This window comes from Oppia nitens, unplaced genomic scaffold (assembly GCF_028296485.1).
Source record: "Oppia nitens isolate AA-2021 unplaced genomic scaffold, nextdenovo-longstitch-racon4-pilon3 scaffold2_pilon_pilon_pilon, whole genome shotgun sequence".
In the NCBI taxonomy this organism is placed as follows: Eukaryota; Metazoa; Arthropoda; class Arachnida; order Sarcoptiformes; family Oppiidae; genus Oppia; species Oppia nitens.
In genome coordinates this window covers 10,117,501-10,132,282 of record NW_026533210.1, presented here as the reverse complement: position 1 = coordinate 10,132,282, position 14,782 = coordinate 10,117,501, and the positions used below count along the sequence as shown (strand labels likewise).

The 14,782-nt window shown below is 28.7% G+C and overlaps 3 protein-coding genes across 4 annotated transcripts; 2 read left to right on the top strand and 1 right to left on the bottom strand.

The window, feature by feature from the left end:
- Window positions 1-15: 15 nt before the first annotated feature.
- LOC128955003 (26S proteasome non-ATPase regulatory subunit 1-like) lies at window positions 16-3,777 on the bottom strand. The gene is made up of 3 exons (XM_054300626.1): window positions 2,018-3,777; window positions 1,770-1,939; window positions 16-1,707 (listed from the first exon to the last, which is right to left on the bottom strand). The coding sequence occupies exons 1-3, from the start codon at window positions 3,621-3,623 to the stop codon at window positions 121-123; spliced, it is 3,363 nt and encodes a 1,120-aa protein (XP_054156601.1). The 5' UTR covers window positions 3,624-3,777; the 3' UTR covers window positions 16-120.
- A 638-nt stretch (window positions 3,778-4,415) lies between these two features.
- LOC128955013 (calcyclin-binding protein-like) lies at window positions 4,416-5,798 on the top strand. The gene is made up of 3 exons (XM_054300640.1): window positions 4,416-4,606; window positions 4,706-5,302; window positions 5,509-5,798. Exons 1-3 carry the CDS (start codon window positions 4,574-4,576, stop codon window positions 5,647-5,649), a joined length of 771 nt encoding a protein of 256 aa, XP_054156615.1. The 5' UTR covers window positions 4,416-4,573; the 3' UTR covers window positions 5,650-5,798.
- Window positions 5,799-7,521: 1,723 nt separating this feature from the next.
- Window positions 7,522-12,043, top strand: LOC128955011 (dnaJ homolog subfamily B member 6-B-like). Of its 2 annotated transcripts, none has more exons than XM_054300636.1 (6): window positions 7,522-7,857; window positions 8,388-8,732; window positions 8,877-8,986; window positions 9,052-9,553; window positions 10,178-10,266; window positions 11,717-12,043. In XM_054300636.1, exons 2-6 carry the CDS (start codon window positions 8,668-8,670, stop codon window positions 11,959-11,961), a joined length of 1,011 nt encoding a protein of 336 aa, XP_054156611.1. In that variant the 5' UTR covers window positions 7,522-7,857; window positions 8,388-8,667; the 3' UTR covers window positions 11,962-12,043. The 2 variants fall into 2 exon arrangements, with proteins under 2 accessions (XP_054156611.1, XP_054156610.1); XM_054300635.1 differs by having other exon boundaries at window positions 8,300-8,732.
- Window positions 12,044-14,782: the final 2,739 nt, after the last annotated feature.

Sequence of the window (14,782 nt, the reverse complement as noted above, 5' to 3'; positions counted from 1 at the left end):
TTTATTTGTTTTCATTAATTATAATAATGTGTATAAAACAGAGAGAGAGAGAGAGAGAGACAGAAAAAAATGTTAGCAAATAATAATAATTTAAAAAGTAATCATTAATTTGTTTATCAATCAATCCTCTATATATTCAAATGGTTCGGGCGGTTCGGGTTCTGTGTCGTCCTCGACTTTGGGACCGCCGGCGGCCACTGGTTCGACCAGAATCTCGGGTTCCTTTCTATCGGTATCCTTAAGCATAATAATACCGCCAATTGATAGCTCTTTAATCGGCTGATATCGGCAGCCGTCGGCCACCGATACGACTTTCAACTGTTGGCGTACAACTCGAGCAGGATTTTCCAACATTTCCGATGTCGGTTCCGGTTCTTTGGCCACTGTCGTCGCCGCCGCCTCTTTATCTTTACTACTACTTGTAGTGCTATCTTTCGTTGCAGATGTCGATGGTTTAACACCATCTTTGGTGGTATCCTTGGCCGCCGCAGCCGAAGCTGTTGTCGCTGTCGTCGACTCTTTGGCTGCATCTTTGTCGGCAACTTTTGTTGTTGTCGTTGCCGTCGACTCTTTAGTCTTAGTTTCTTTAGTGTCCTTATCCTTCGAGTCTTTTGCATCCGAATCGATGTCCATTTTTTCGCCATCTTTTTGTTCCTTTTTCTCCGCTTCCTTTCGTTTGGCTTTTGCCGTAATCGATAGGACAGCTGTCGATACTTTTTCCCGTTCTTTCTCTTTTTTCTCTTCAAGCGGTGCCGGATAACCGTATAGCGACGGTTTGGCATTGGATTTCATCGACATTTTCGGCATTTTCAGATCCGAATTGAGACCGATAACGGCGGTCGGGGCAAAGGCCAGCGAAATGAAATGAGTTAATGGATACCAATACCAGAATTGGGTGAACACCAACATACCGACCACGGCTGGCATATTCGTGTGTCCGGTTCGTGATTGTAGGGCAACTGTACAGTTACGGCCGCCGGCATCGATGATTCCCTGGGCCAGTATGGCGCCAAACTTGGCCATAACATCGTCGTGTTTATCGCTAATGACTTTGACGTACAGTTGGCGAAACTCTTTCACTTTGGGACAGGTAGCTTCGGTTTGCTGTACTAGTATCAGTGCCGACGATATCAGTGCACCCTGACGTACAAAATTTACCGGATCGTTGGTCATCGGTTCCAGCAGTGCAATAGCCTCTTTGTTACCGGTTCCGGCACAACAGATACCCAAAGCCATGGCTGCACCGTAGCGTACATTAGGATTGTAGCTTTCGGACAGTAGTGAGACAACACTCGGACATTGTTCGGGTGTACGGAACAGTAGAAATCCGATGGCTTCGACAGCCGCCCGTCGGACATCGTCGTTGACATCGCTGACGGCAACGTGAAGTAGTCGCCGAATAGCTTTATTATTGCCGGTTCCGCAGTAGGCCATAGCAATGGTATGCATTCCCGATCGTCGAAGGAGTGGATCCTTGTCGCGACACAAACTTTCGATCAGTGTATCGGCTTCTTCCAGTCGGCCAAACATTGTCAGACCGATACCGACGGCCAGACCGCGCAATATTTTCTCGTGTTGTGTCTCCTGGGCGTAGGAAACCATATCGGTAATGGTAGCATTGGACTTCGAGCCCAACATAACTAAGCCCATGGCTATGCCGGCCGCTTCACCGGTAATGGCATCGTCTTGGAATAGATTTGATTTTAACTGAAAATATTATTATTATTATTATTACCGTAAAAAATAACAAATCATTTTTTTAAAATTACAATTTCATAGACATCGCTTCGATTGGTACCCATAGCGGCCAATCCCAGACCCAGACAACCGCCGTGTCTGACCGCTTCGTTTGAGGCGTCTTTCAATTGGTTAACTAAATAGTCGATAATAGCTGATCCGTGATTGGCATGGATTAAGCCCAACGCATATAGACCACCACCTAATGACATATATTATCGGTAAATAATACATTCAAATACTAGTTATCCTAATAGTTATCTAATAATAGTAATCAAACCTTCGGTATATCCCGATCCGGGACCGCTATCGCGTGGCAAATACGACGCCATCAGATGTAGCGCCTCTTTTTCGTGTCGGATATGAATCACACCGAGACTGGCCGTAGCCGAAAATTTAGCCCAATTGACTGCCCGGGCCAACCAATCGAGATTGTCGCGCAAAAACTGGTCGCTAGTTGTACCGCAATGAGTCAGAGCGTTGGCAATAACCGTGGCGTTGTGACAGATCGAGTTGCGTACCGTATCTTTAGTATTCTTCAGGATCAACAAATCCGAATGATTGTTACGAATCAAGAACTGCAACTGTAGTTCAATAGTTGTTTCACCCGATAAAATGATGGCCAACTTTTCCAACCGTTTCTGACGTTGTTTTTCATCTTCGCTAAGATCTTCCAACTTCGGTATTGGTATTTCCGATTTAGGTGTCGTCGTCTCTGCAACTGGTGATGATGTGGTCTCGCTTTTCTCCGCCGCCGCCGCCGTTGGACTGCTTTGGTCATCGGTTTCCATTTTTTCGACTTCAGTAGTGCCGGCAGTAGTAGTGGTAGTAGCAGTAGTTTCAGCTGTTGTTGTCTCACTACTAGCGGCGGCTGCGGCCGATGCCTGTGGTTTGGTTTCGTTTTGTTTGTTCAGTTTGGCAATCAGTGCCGGTATCGGTGCACCAGTTTGTAGGGCTTGAACAACACGAGTAAGAAACTGTTGGGTCGCCGATTCGTACAAATCAAAGGCAATCTGATAGGCCATCAAAGTGTTGTCATCCGAACCCTTCGACAATCGGTCGAGTACTTCGGCTACCGATTGAGCGTCGTCGAGGAATATCAGGCACTGTGTCATCGATACAAAATCGGGTACTTCGAGATTACGGTAGAGACTGACCAGTATTTTCAGTATATCGTTACGAAAGTGTCGGTTTTCCATCAGCGACATTGTTATCTTGAAGGCATAGTTCAATACGCTGGCCATATCGCCAGATTCGGTGATTGCCCGCTTGAATATATCCATTCGGCGGGTTTCCAATGCAATACCAATTGCCTGTTTGTAGTGATTATCGTCGAAACAACGCTGAAACATACGGTTGACAATCTTTTCAAGTCGCGGATCAATTGAAGCCAACGGACCAGCAGCCAGACTTGATTCGCCAGCCGTTTCGCTGGCAAACTGTTGGACACGAAGTTTTGTATAGTAATCGATACATTTGGCAATAATAGTGTCGACATATTCGCAACTATGGGTAACATCAAAGAGTTCTTCGGCACCCAAGGCATAGGTTAGTGAGTCCTCGAAAGCGCCCAAATGATAGTAGACTTTACTGGCCACCAATGCGGCCAATTTACGTTCGCCGAAACTATGATCTTCGTATAGCATTTCGACTTTTTCGATGATTTCGGATATTTCTGGCCAAAATACGTCGACAATTGTGTTCAACTTTCTCAATGCAAACACCCGAAGTTCACTATTGTCTTCATCGAGCAATGATATGATACCCGACGCCGATGTTATGTTAAATGTTGGATATATATCGTCGACGGCGGCTGCGGCCGATTTGCGAACAGCAGAGGTCACATTCGACATATCGTGTCTGACTTGTTGTGTCTTCACTGCCATCGATGGTCTAAAAAAACGTCTTCAATATTAATCCCAAAAAAGTCTTTGTCAGTGAAGAGTGCAATGAATTGAATGATTGAATTGAAATTCAATTTGTTTTTTCTGTGCTATCATTCAATACGTAAATACAATGCAATGACAGTGCAATTTGTTTAACCAAAAAAAAAAAATGTTTTTTGTGCTGTTTTATTATAACAAATTCAATGTATACGAATATACGATTCTATTAGTAACAAATAGGACCTGATTGTGTGTCTTGAAATATGTATAAATACTGTAACATTAATTATGTGTTGTTTTTTTTTTTGTAATAATGTGGTAAACATTTAATATAGTAATCATGCTTCAAACTAATAGGCTTCAAACATTACATACTATTACACACACACACAGTGTGTATAATACTGTAGTGTTAAGCTTAAGCACCTTAACTAACTATTGCCTGTATAACACTAGCAAGCATTGCATAGATTATTACTATCTAGAATAACTATATAAAAATATACAGTACAGTATATTGTGTTTATTTTGGATTTTAATTAACTAATAAATTTAAAAAAATAAATTATTAAATATTATATTTATAGAAATTAAAAAAAAAATATTTATCACTAATTGTTTACTAATAAATTTATTTATTTTTTTGTATTAAATAATATAATTTATAAAAAGTAAAATTAATTGTATAAAAATATATAAAAACTTTTTTGTATATTGTATTGAATACATGTATTTTACTGTACTATATATATATTGTTCACAAACAACGTTACACTTTAATAATTCTCGAGAAAATTCTTTTCATTTTTTATTTTCGGTTTTTGTTTTCAAAACAATAATAATATTCATTCACTTCTTCTCGAGATTTAATTTAAATTTAATTATTAACTGAAGAACTAATAAGTGAAGTGAAGAGAGAGTGAAAGAAAAATAAATAAATTGTGGACCAAATGGCCGATCAAATCACTAAAAACATCCAACAGGTAATTGAATTCAGTTTTTCTTTATTAAATAAACACCACTTCTTAAGAAAATCAATGTCTTTGTCTTCATCTGTCTGTCTGTTTGTTTGTTTGGTTTAGATTGAGTTTGATTTGTCTGAGTTGTCGTCGATGGAGTTGACAGCAAAACGACCGAATGTTAAGGCATTGTTGGCCACAGAAATGAGTCGTTTGACACTTGAAAAGAGCGAACTGTTGGCCAAACGAAAACTACAACAACAGAAACAAACCGCCGATAGCCTGGAGAAGACTACCGGAGATGTCAGCAGAGGTTCGGTAACTGTCAACAGCTATCTATGGGATCAGACCGACGACTTTGTCAAAGTCTATTTAGAAGTTAATGATAAACAAACAGATCTCAAATCACTACCAATTGATCTGACATTTTCCGCCAATGCCATGGGTTTGACCGTAATTTTCGGTAAATATCGATTTTCATTGAACCGACTCTACGCTGCCATTGTTCCCGACGACAGCTATCATAAGGTGACAAAATCGGCTACGAAATTGATCATCTATTTGAAGAAAGCAGTAACGAAAAAACAGTGGCCATCGATTGACGAACAGAAAAGCAAGTTGAAGGATCCAATTGGTGACACCAACACTAACACCAGCAGCAGCAGCAACAAGGATGAGATGAACGCTGAAGATCCATCCGCTGGACTCATGAAACTCATGGTTTGTCTCTTTGTCTTTCTCTCTGTCTTTCTCTCTGTCTTTCTCTCTGTCTTTCTCTGTCTTTCTCTCTGTCTTTCTCTCTGTCTCTCTGTCTTTATCTCTATCTGTCTTTCTGTCTCTCTCTTTCTCTCTTTCTTTGTTTTACCACTTCTTTGATGTTATCATTTAGTTGTTTTAATAATTGATTTTAATTATTATTATTAAAGAAACAAATGTATGACGAAGGAGACGACGATATGAAGCGAACGATTGCCAAATCGTGGTACGAGTCGAGGAATAAGACATCAGATGGTGGTTTAGACGACCCGATGAGCCAAATGTTTGATACCAAAAATCTTGGTATTTAAATGACACCAATAGTTGTGTTGTTGTGTTGTTTAGTAGTCTATTCGGTTTCTACGATAATATTTATATCGAAATGTTTTTTAGTTATTTTTATTTTAAAAAATTATTATTATTTTCCTATTTTAATGTCTACAAAATGTTTTTTTCTATTGTATTTTTTTGCAAATTTGTAACTTATTATTTTATTTTTATTGAATTATTACTATTATTTTTTTTGTAACTTTATATTTATTTAAAATTATCGGTAATATCTATACCTTAAAAAATTGTTTAAACGAATACTGTTTTTAATTAACTATACTTAATTGATTAATAAAATTATTTTTAATTATAAAATACAAATATTATTATTCAATAAAATTTTATTTTGATATTTTTAATTTCAAATTATCTATTATTTTATATCTATAGTGTAAATAAAAGTACCGTAAATTAAATTTTAAAAATATATTTCCAATATCTATAGATTCTATATTAATAAAAACTTATTAATTTATTTAAAACAATAATAGTTTTTTTTGTTAAATATAAAATATATACTCAGTATATATATCAATATAAAAATATTTCCAAAAATAATAAATGACAATTTTATTATTTATTTATTAAAAAAATTAATTTAGATTTAGTTTAATTAAACAAACAACAAAAAATAATTATGATGAAAGTGTGTCATAGAAATGTTGTTTACAATAATTATAAATATGATATTGCAATTTATAAAATGATAGATAATTATTTTATTTTATAGATTTATTAATAAAAATTTTTATTAAATATTTAACATTAAAATAATGAAATTTAATATTTTTTCAGGAAGTTTCTAGAAGAGAGAGAGAGAGAGAGAAAGAGAGAGAGAAAGAGAGAGAGAGAGAGAAAGAGAGAAAGAGAGAGAGAGAGAGAGAGAGAGAGAGAGAGAGAGAGAGAGAGAGTAAATTCAATGTTAATTTATTAAAATAATTAATAATGATAATAAGTTTTTAGATATTATTAGGAAAATGATTATTTCATATATCAATGTAATCAATACTTTAGTAGTAATAGTAGTAATAGTAGTAATAGTAAAAATTTAGTAATATTAGTAATAATAATAATTAATAATAAATAATAATAATGCATTAGTGAACTAAAATTCATAATAAAATTAATTAATACTAATTACTAATTATATATCGATTTATTAGTATTTAAATAACAAAATTAAAACTTTGAATTTATTTTTAATGCTTAACATGAAAATAATAATTTATTAAACTAAAGTTTATTTTTTTTTTTTTTTTTGAAAAACTAACTAAAATTCTAGTAATTTCTACTAACATTAAAATTTATGATAAAATTATTTATTAATTTTGTAAACTTATAAATTACACTAAACTTTTAATATTAAATATTCATTATTATTATTTTACAGTAAATGTGACTAATAATTAGTAATTTTATTACTACTAGTTTTAGCCATATGTCTGGTCAGTTAACGGGAGGAAAGTCACGCACAGAGAGAGAGAGAGAGAGAGAGAGAGAGAGAGAGAGAGAGAGAGAGTCAGGGGATACAGTATAGAGATTATTGACTTAACACTTGTATACTACACATACATAAACTTTAATAAAAATCAAATTACAAAAAACAAACTTTAATTACACTATCAATTAAAGGTGTTGTCATAACTTAATAACTATTTATATATATAAAAAAAAACTTTGTATTACTAAATACTAATGAGAGAGAAAAGTTCAGTCAACTGGATAGCCCTTAACCCTATCTCTCTCTATGACTAACACTGTTGTCTAATGTCATCCATATAACTACCTCTTCCTCCTCCTCCTTAACCTCTACTATATACTACTATATTAAAAATTATCTCCCAGTGCTTGTCTAACTGGTTGTACAGTAAAAATCAAATTTTATCAAATAGATGTGCGGCGCATACTTTACCCATACATATACTAATATACTAATACACCCATACATTGCCCATAAAAAATAACATGACTGTCAGTGTCATTATAATAGTAGTATAGTTACTGTACTGTAATATACTGGTGTGTGTTATCATTGACTAAATAAAAATTATCGTAAAAATAACTGTTATTTTTTATATATAAAATAAATATTTTTATTTTATTGGAAAATAAAAATTAATATATTTGTGTTGTGTGTGAAACACCAACCTATCTATTGGACAGTCAGTCCATTTGGATAATCAGTAATAGTAAGTAAAATATTATATTAAAAATTTTTTAGTGTTATATACAGTAGTAATAGTTTTTTCATATATATCAATGCGTTTATTATAATAAATACAAACAATTAGTTTACATAACAAAACATTTAAAAAAAAAAATTATTATACTTTTTAGTGTTATTAAAGCCATTTTAGAGAGAGTCAATAGTAGTATTAAAAAATAATAATAATAATAAAAGGGCCCAACTATTAGTGCCCAACGAACCGTACAGTTAAGGCCTATTTATTTCAACACTAATGGGTTATTCTAGTATTATATAGCATACACTCAATTGACGTATTACTACTGTATTTGTATTATTATTATTGCATTTATTGGGAAAAAATAAAAATTAAACACAAATTAATTAATTAAATAATAATTAAATTAATAATTAAAATATATAACTGTATTGTTGTGTCCGTACAGTTACCGCACACTAACTCACGCGCGCGGGTGTCGTCGACACACGTATTGATTTCATTGTTGTGTTTTTTGTTTTGTTTGAATCCCAAAGACTCGTGTTTTTTTGTTGGTGTTATTGTTGGTCTTTACCACCGATGAAGACTGGAAGCGATTGAATCATATAATACATACATATATAACTCGGGAACCAACCAATCGGTAGACCAGAACAACTCTCGGGACGATTGGCTACCAATTGGCTGTCTCTCTCTCTATCGCTGTCTCCAAGAAGTGGTGGCCGAAGAAGTATTTGATTACCTAAGCTGTGATATAGATTGTCCATTCAGTTGGTTATTATCATATAATATAAATTGATACCACAATCTGAAGATATGGTCGACTACTATACGATATTAAATGTCCCGCGAAATGCCGACACCATCGATATCAAGAAGGCGTAAGTGGTTTTTGAAAATATCAGATAATTACCATAATTATGATAATAGTTTCATTATAATGAAATCTATATCTTGTTTTTTTGACTGTTTTTTACCACCGATGATGGCCACATCATTACCACCTAACTAACCATAATATGCAGATATCGGAAACTGGCGCTCAAATGGCATCCGGACAAGAATCCCGACCGCAAGGATGAGGCCGAACGCAAATTCAAAGAAATATCCGAAGCCTACGAAGTTCTGTCCGATGGTAAGTGTCTGTCTGTCTTTATGTCCTTACCGTAAACCTAATTATCTCAATAAATCAATTGTTAGACACAAAGCGCCGAATTTACGACAAATACGGCAAAGAAGGTCTCATGAATGGAGGCGGCGGTGGCGGAGGTCGCGGTCATAATCATCACCATCACTACCACAATGGCGGTCATCATCAGGGTTTCGGTGGCGGCCATCCGTTTAACGGTTTCTTTACGTTTCGCGATCCCGAAGACGTATTTCGTGATTTTTTCGGCTCCGATCCGACATTCAACAACATGTTTCGCCAGTTCGGCAATCAAAACAATATGACTAACGGCGTACCGATGAACCCGCATAACCAGCACATGGCGTTTCCATTTCAGAATCCGTTTGCCCAGTTTGGCGGCGGTTTTCCCACTAATGTACCGTTCAATGACCATCTGTGGGGCGATGGTGTCTCATCGTTTACGACGTTTAGTTCGTCGGGTACCACATTCAATGACCTCGGGAACAGACCTAATGTCAAACGGACGACTACTTCGACTAAAAATGTTAACGGAAAACGTATTGAGACAAGAAAGTGAGTTTTCAGTAAAATATATATAAATTTTTTTTTTAATTATTATAATTTTAATGATAATTATTATTTAGTTTTAAAAAATTCCCAATAATTAGTAGTTATTTTTTTTTTGATAATTATTTTTAGACAAATATTAGTATTGTTTTTTTTTTTGAATTTAATTATAGTTATATATAGTACAGTATATTTTATATCGAAATTTCTAGACATTTATTGCAATGTAATGTACAGTATAATAGTTTGTTGTTGTTGTTGTTGTTGTGTTTAATATTTATTATTTTTATGCTATTTTTTTAAATTATAAAAACAGTTAAATTTTATAGAATTAATAGTTTCTATATTTATAACAATAACAACAAAAAATTTTGTTTTAGTTGTCTAACAATTGAACTCTAAATATATTGATTGATTGAAATACAATTTTACAACAAAAAAAACATTAATTAATCAGTTCATTGACTTTTTTTTAGTTATTTGATAGCTTAACATTTAAAAATACTATTTTTTAAAATTATTATTATTATTATTTATGATGTATAAAACAGTTATTGACATGAATTTTAAATTACCGATAATAATAACTTTAATTTTTAATTATTTTGATTTTTTGTTGTCCGCTCACAGAGTCTTCGAGAACGGGAAGGAAACGGTAACCGTGACTGAGGACGGGGTCATAATATCCAAGTCCGTCAATGGAGTCAAACAAGCGATAGGTTATTAAGACTTTATTAATTGTAAAACACATTTGCCGTTTATATATATATGATATATATATATATATATATATATATTATATATATATGAAAAAAATAATTAAATTCTTGTCATTAATTCAATTGTTTTACTCATACAAATACATGTGAAATATTAGGGGTATCTCTCACTCACTCTCAAACTACTACTACTACTATCTATAGGTTAATGATTATTATTATTATTAACGATAATTTATTATTTTTTTTTATAAATAATTTAATTAAATCCTACTTTTTTTTATTAATTAACAAAATGGAAACAAATTTTTTTTTTTATATATAATTATAAGTTTATATTAAAATCTAATAATAAGTTTATAACAGCCGTGAGTTTAGTATATATATATATATATAGAGAGAGAGAGAGAGTTTATCTACTAAGTAATTGTTTTGATATAATTAATTTAGATTGATTAGTTAGTTAATTAATTTAAAAAAAAAGTTACTCAATTTTTGTATACATATTATTTTCGACACCCCCCCCCCCATAATAATAATAATAATAATACAATTAATTTAATGTTTATATAGATATTTTTGACTTAGATATTTTGTTATATTATTATTTTATTTTAATTAATTTTTTTTTTTGGTCAAATCCGAAATAATTGAATTAATTTAGAATTTAATTGGTCTCTCTATAAGAGTATTATTAGACTATACATTATTTTTCATTATTATTATTTAATAATAATAATAATAATAATAATTGCATTTTGCAATTTGTATTTAATTAAATAATAAGTTGACAAATTTAATTGCTAATTAATTGCAATTAATATTTAATTTAATAATAGTGGGATAAATCACTATTTTATTTTAGTGAATCTCTGTCTCGTATCAATATATATATTTATATAATATTATATATAAATAATAATAATAATAAATATATTGTTATATATTAATCCAATTGTGAGTCATTCCATATGTAATAAACATAAAAATAAAACACACAAAAACTAATTAACACACAAATTATTATTAATAATAATACTGTAATTAACAGAAAATTATGGGTATTTTGTTGAAAAAATACAACAATTTAATTGACTAATTGATACTTTTTTTTTAGTATATAAATATATATATAGAAAAAATATGCTAAAAAAATATTTGTAATCAAATTTTTATTTAACTTTATTTACACCAAATTGTATATATGAAGCAAACAAACAAAAAATAAATTGATTGTTTAATTAATTATTAATTAATAATAATTACCCGATGCTTATTACACGATTGCACCTATTATTTGCTTATCAATAATAATAATAATAATAAGGATATGAATCTAATAATAATAATAATAATAACACATATATTATTCATAAATTAATTATTTTATTTGAAAAATTATTTATTATTTAATTTTTCATTTACTATCCAATAATATTTATTAATATAGTGAACAACCAATCGGCCGGTAATAATAATAATAAGACTAATAATAATGATAATACTAAAGCTGCTGCTGAGGAAACAGTTAAGAAAACTGTTAAAACAACTATTAAGACAACTGTAGAGACACCGACATCGACATCATCGGTAGATACGACAACAACAACAACAAATCAGACAAGCAATCCATGGATCCAATGTGTGATAGTTATTGTATTGGCCATTGCATCCATGCTATTCTCATTGAATTAATTGATTCAATTTAATAATCTCTCAAAATTATTTGTTTGACTATTTTGTTGTTGTGGATTATTATTGATACTGATTTTTAAAGGCATTTATATCTATTTTTGCAAATTTTTTTTTTTTTTTGGAAATATTTATATTGGATTTGTATTGTATCGGAAAATTTTTTTTTTCAAAAAAAATGAATTTCAAACTATAGTAAAGTATATATTGATATATACGGTACTATTTGTTGGCACAAAAAAAAATATTTACAATTATTGTTGTTACGATTATTACGGTAATTATTATTTTTTTGGACTACTAATTAATTGTTAATACTAACTCTACCCGGTAATATAAGGTATTTGTTAATAATAATAATAATAATAAGTTATATAACTATATTTATTTTATTTATTAATATATAAACTTCTCTGAAATATTATTTTAAAAAAACTTCTCTGAAAAGATTATTAAAAAAAATTTCTCTGAAATATTATTAGAAATATAATTATTATATATATTTTTAATAAAAATATATATACACTGATATATTGATATATCTAAAAACGATGCCCAAGTGCTCAAATTAATTAATTAATTGTTTAATTTTTAAAAATTAATTGGTTTCAAACCTAATTTATATTTTATTATTATTATTATTAATAGTTTTAACTAAAATTATAATTATAAACTTCTAACAAGTTTGCCATTTAATATATATATATATATCAAAATATATATATATATGAAAGATATTTAAATAAATTATTATTATTTATTTATTTGTTTGTCTAACTAATTGTTAATATTATTATATCTTATTGAATTAAATTTATTTTTTATTAATTATCACTTATTTTATTTGACACACATATTGTTATATCAAACATATTGTTGATGAAAATAATTTAAATGTTCAAGTATAATTAAAATAATTAAATAAAAATAAATAAACTAACCAAGATTAAATTTAAATAAAGATTTATTTTTTCAATTAATCATAATATTATATTTTATTTTATTGACAATACAATAGTTTCTATGGAGTTATAGAAAATTAAATCAAAAAAAAAATCATAAAAATAAATAAATCAATAATTACTAAACAAATATACAGTATATATATAAAGTTTATATTATATATAAAAAATTTTGTCAATAATTTCTATAACATAATTTATAATAATTTAATAATAATAATAAAATAAAACTTTATTTTTACAATTATTATTTTTTGATTATAATAAACAAATATATAGGACAATAATAATAATAATATCTAAATAATTGACAAAAAAACAAATTTTATTTAATACATTAATTAATAAATTACTCAAGTATTTGAAGTTCAATTGATAATATATTTTAATTTATTTAAATAATAAAATATATATAGTTTTTATAACAATAAATGTTGAATTGATTTTTAAATGTCATATATGAATATTGTTATATCATATTATATATACTGATTCACATTATATGATAAATATTAATATATGAATAAATAATTTCATATATTAGTACATTTATATTATTTTAATTTATTAGACTATTAAATAAAAATTTTAAAAAAGTAAACTAAAACAAATTTACTTTTTAAATTTGCCTACTCATAGTTAAATAGGAAAATATTTTTATAAAAGTTAAATTAATTAAAAATAATAATAATAATAATAATCATTGTTATATTTAGTTATCTATAATACAATTAATTTACTAATGTTTGAATATAAATGTTTAAATAAATATTTTGTTATTAAATAAATATTTTTAAACAAAAATTATCATGCTAATACATGCTAATGGTAATATTAGAAGTTATTAAAATAAATCAACAAAATATATATCGTTAGTATACTGTATATTATTACATTATTATCACAATTGGTTGATTGAGTGATTGATTCATAGTGTTAAAATTATTTTTAAAAAATAAACTTAACAAGGTTATAAATAAATAAACTTTTATCATGGTACAAATTTAACTGTATATTAGTCATAAAAAACAATTTTTTGTTTGAACTATGTTTATGATAATCTACATTATGTTTTACTATTATACGCTAATAAAATTACTAATATTATGTTTGTATTATCAGGGTATTTTATTATTAAATATGGTTCAATGAATAATAATAATAATAATAATAAATTATTGATTGAAAATAGTGTTGGATTGAATCAACTAAAATAATTGTAATACTTTAAAATACAAACACACTATAAGATTATTAAACAGTAAATAATTAGTGAAATAAATTATTATTAATAATAATAATTAATATTAGTTTTCCCGGCAATGGATCCGATAATAATGACCGACCAAATCGTAGTAATAATATATTAATTTCAAAATTTTTTCAAATGAAATATTTAATAAATTAATTATAATTATAATTAATTATTAAGTATAAATTAAAAATTCTAATATAAAATAAATCAATTTTTTACGGTACTAAACAAATATAATAACTTTTTTTTAAAAAATCAAATTAAATCTACAATAGGTTTTATACAACAAAATCAAATATAAAACTTATTAAGTCAACAAATAATTTATTTAAATTTTATAATACATAATACAGTAGTATTGTAAAGTGTTATAAAGTTTAATGATATCGATTATAAACATATTTTAATTAATTGTACGTTAATTTATATGTCAAATAAATAATTATATATAAATATATTAATAATAAGGCAATTACTGACAAACAATAATTACGGTTAAATTGATTTAATAACAATTTATTATACGGTATATACAGGTATAATATAATCTAAATATATTTAAACTTTTATTAAACAACAAAATTTAATTTAACAGTAATTATCAATA

What these genes read in the sequence shown, in the direction of transcription:
- LOC128955011 (XM_054300636.1), top strand. Translation starts at nt 8,668, where the DNA reads ATGGTCGACTACTATACGATATTAAATGTCCCGCGAAATGCCGACACC. An exon ending in ACCATCGATATCAAGAAGGC is followed by an intron (nt 8,733 to 8,876) that starts GTAAGTGGTTTT and finishes CATAATATGCAG; the next exon opens with ATATCGGAAACTGGCGCTCA. An exon ending in CTACGAAGTTCTGTCCGATG is followed by an intron (nt 8,987 to 9,051) that starts GTAAGTGTCTGT and finishes ATCAATTGTTAG; the next exon opens with ACACAAAGCGCCGAATTTAC.
- LOC128955003 (XM_054300626.1), bottom strand. Translation starts at nt 3,623, where the DNA reads ATGGCAGTGAAGACACAACAAGTCAGACACGATATGTCGAATGTGACC. An exon ending in CGGATCGGGATATACCGAAG is followed by an intron (nt 1,940 to 2,017) that starts GTTTGATTACTA and finishes ATATGTCATTAG; the next exon opens with GTGGTGGTCTATATGCGTTG. An exon ending in GAAGCGATGTCTATGAAATT is followed by an intron (nt 1,708 to 1,769) that starts GTAATTTTAAAA and finishes TAATATTTTCAG; the next exon opens with TTAAAATCAAATCTATTCCA.
- LOC128955013 (XM_054300640.1), top strand. Translation starts at nt 4,574, where the DNA reads ATGGCCGATCAAATCACTAAAAACATCCAACAG. An exon ending in TCACTAAAAACATCCAACAG is followed by an intron (nt 4,607 to 4,705) that starts GTAATTGAATTC and finishes TGTTTGGTTTAG; the next exon opens with ATTGAGTTTGATTTGTCTGA. An exon ending in CTGGACTCATGAAACTCATG is followed by an intron (nt 5,303 to 5,508) that starts GTTTGTCTCTTT and finishes TTATTATTAAAG; the next exon opens with AAACAAATGTATGACGAAGG.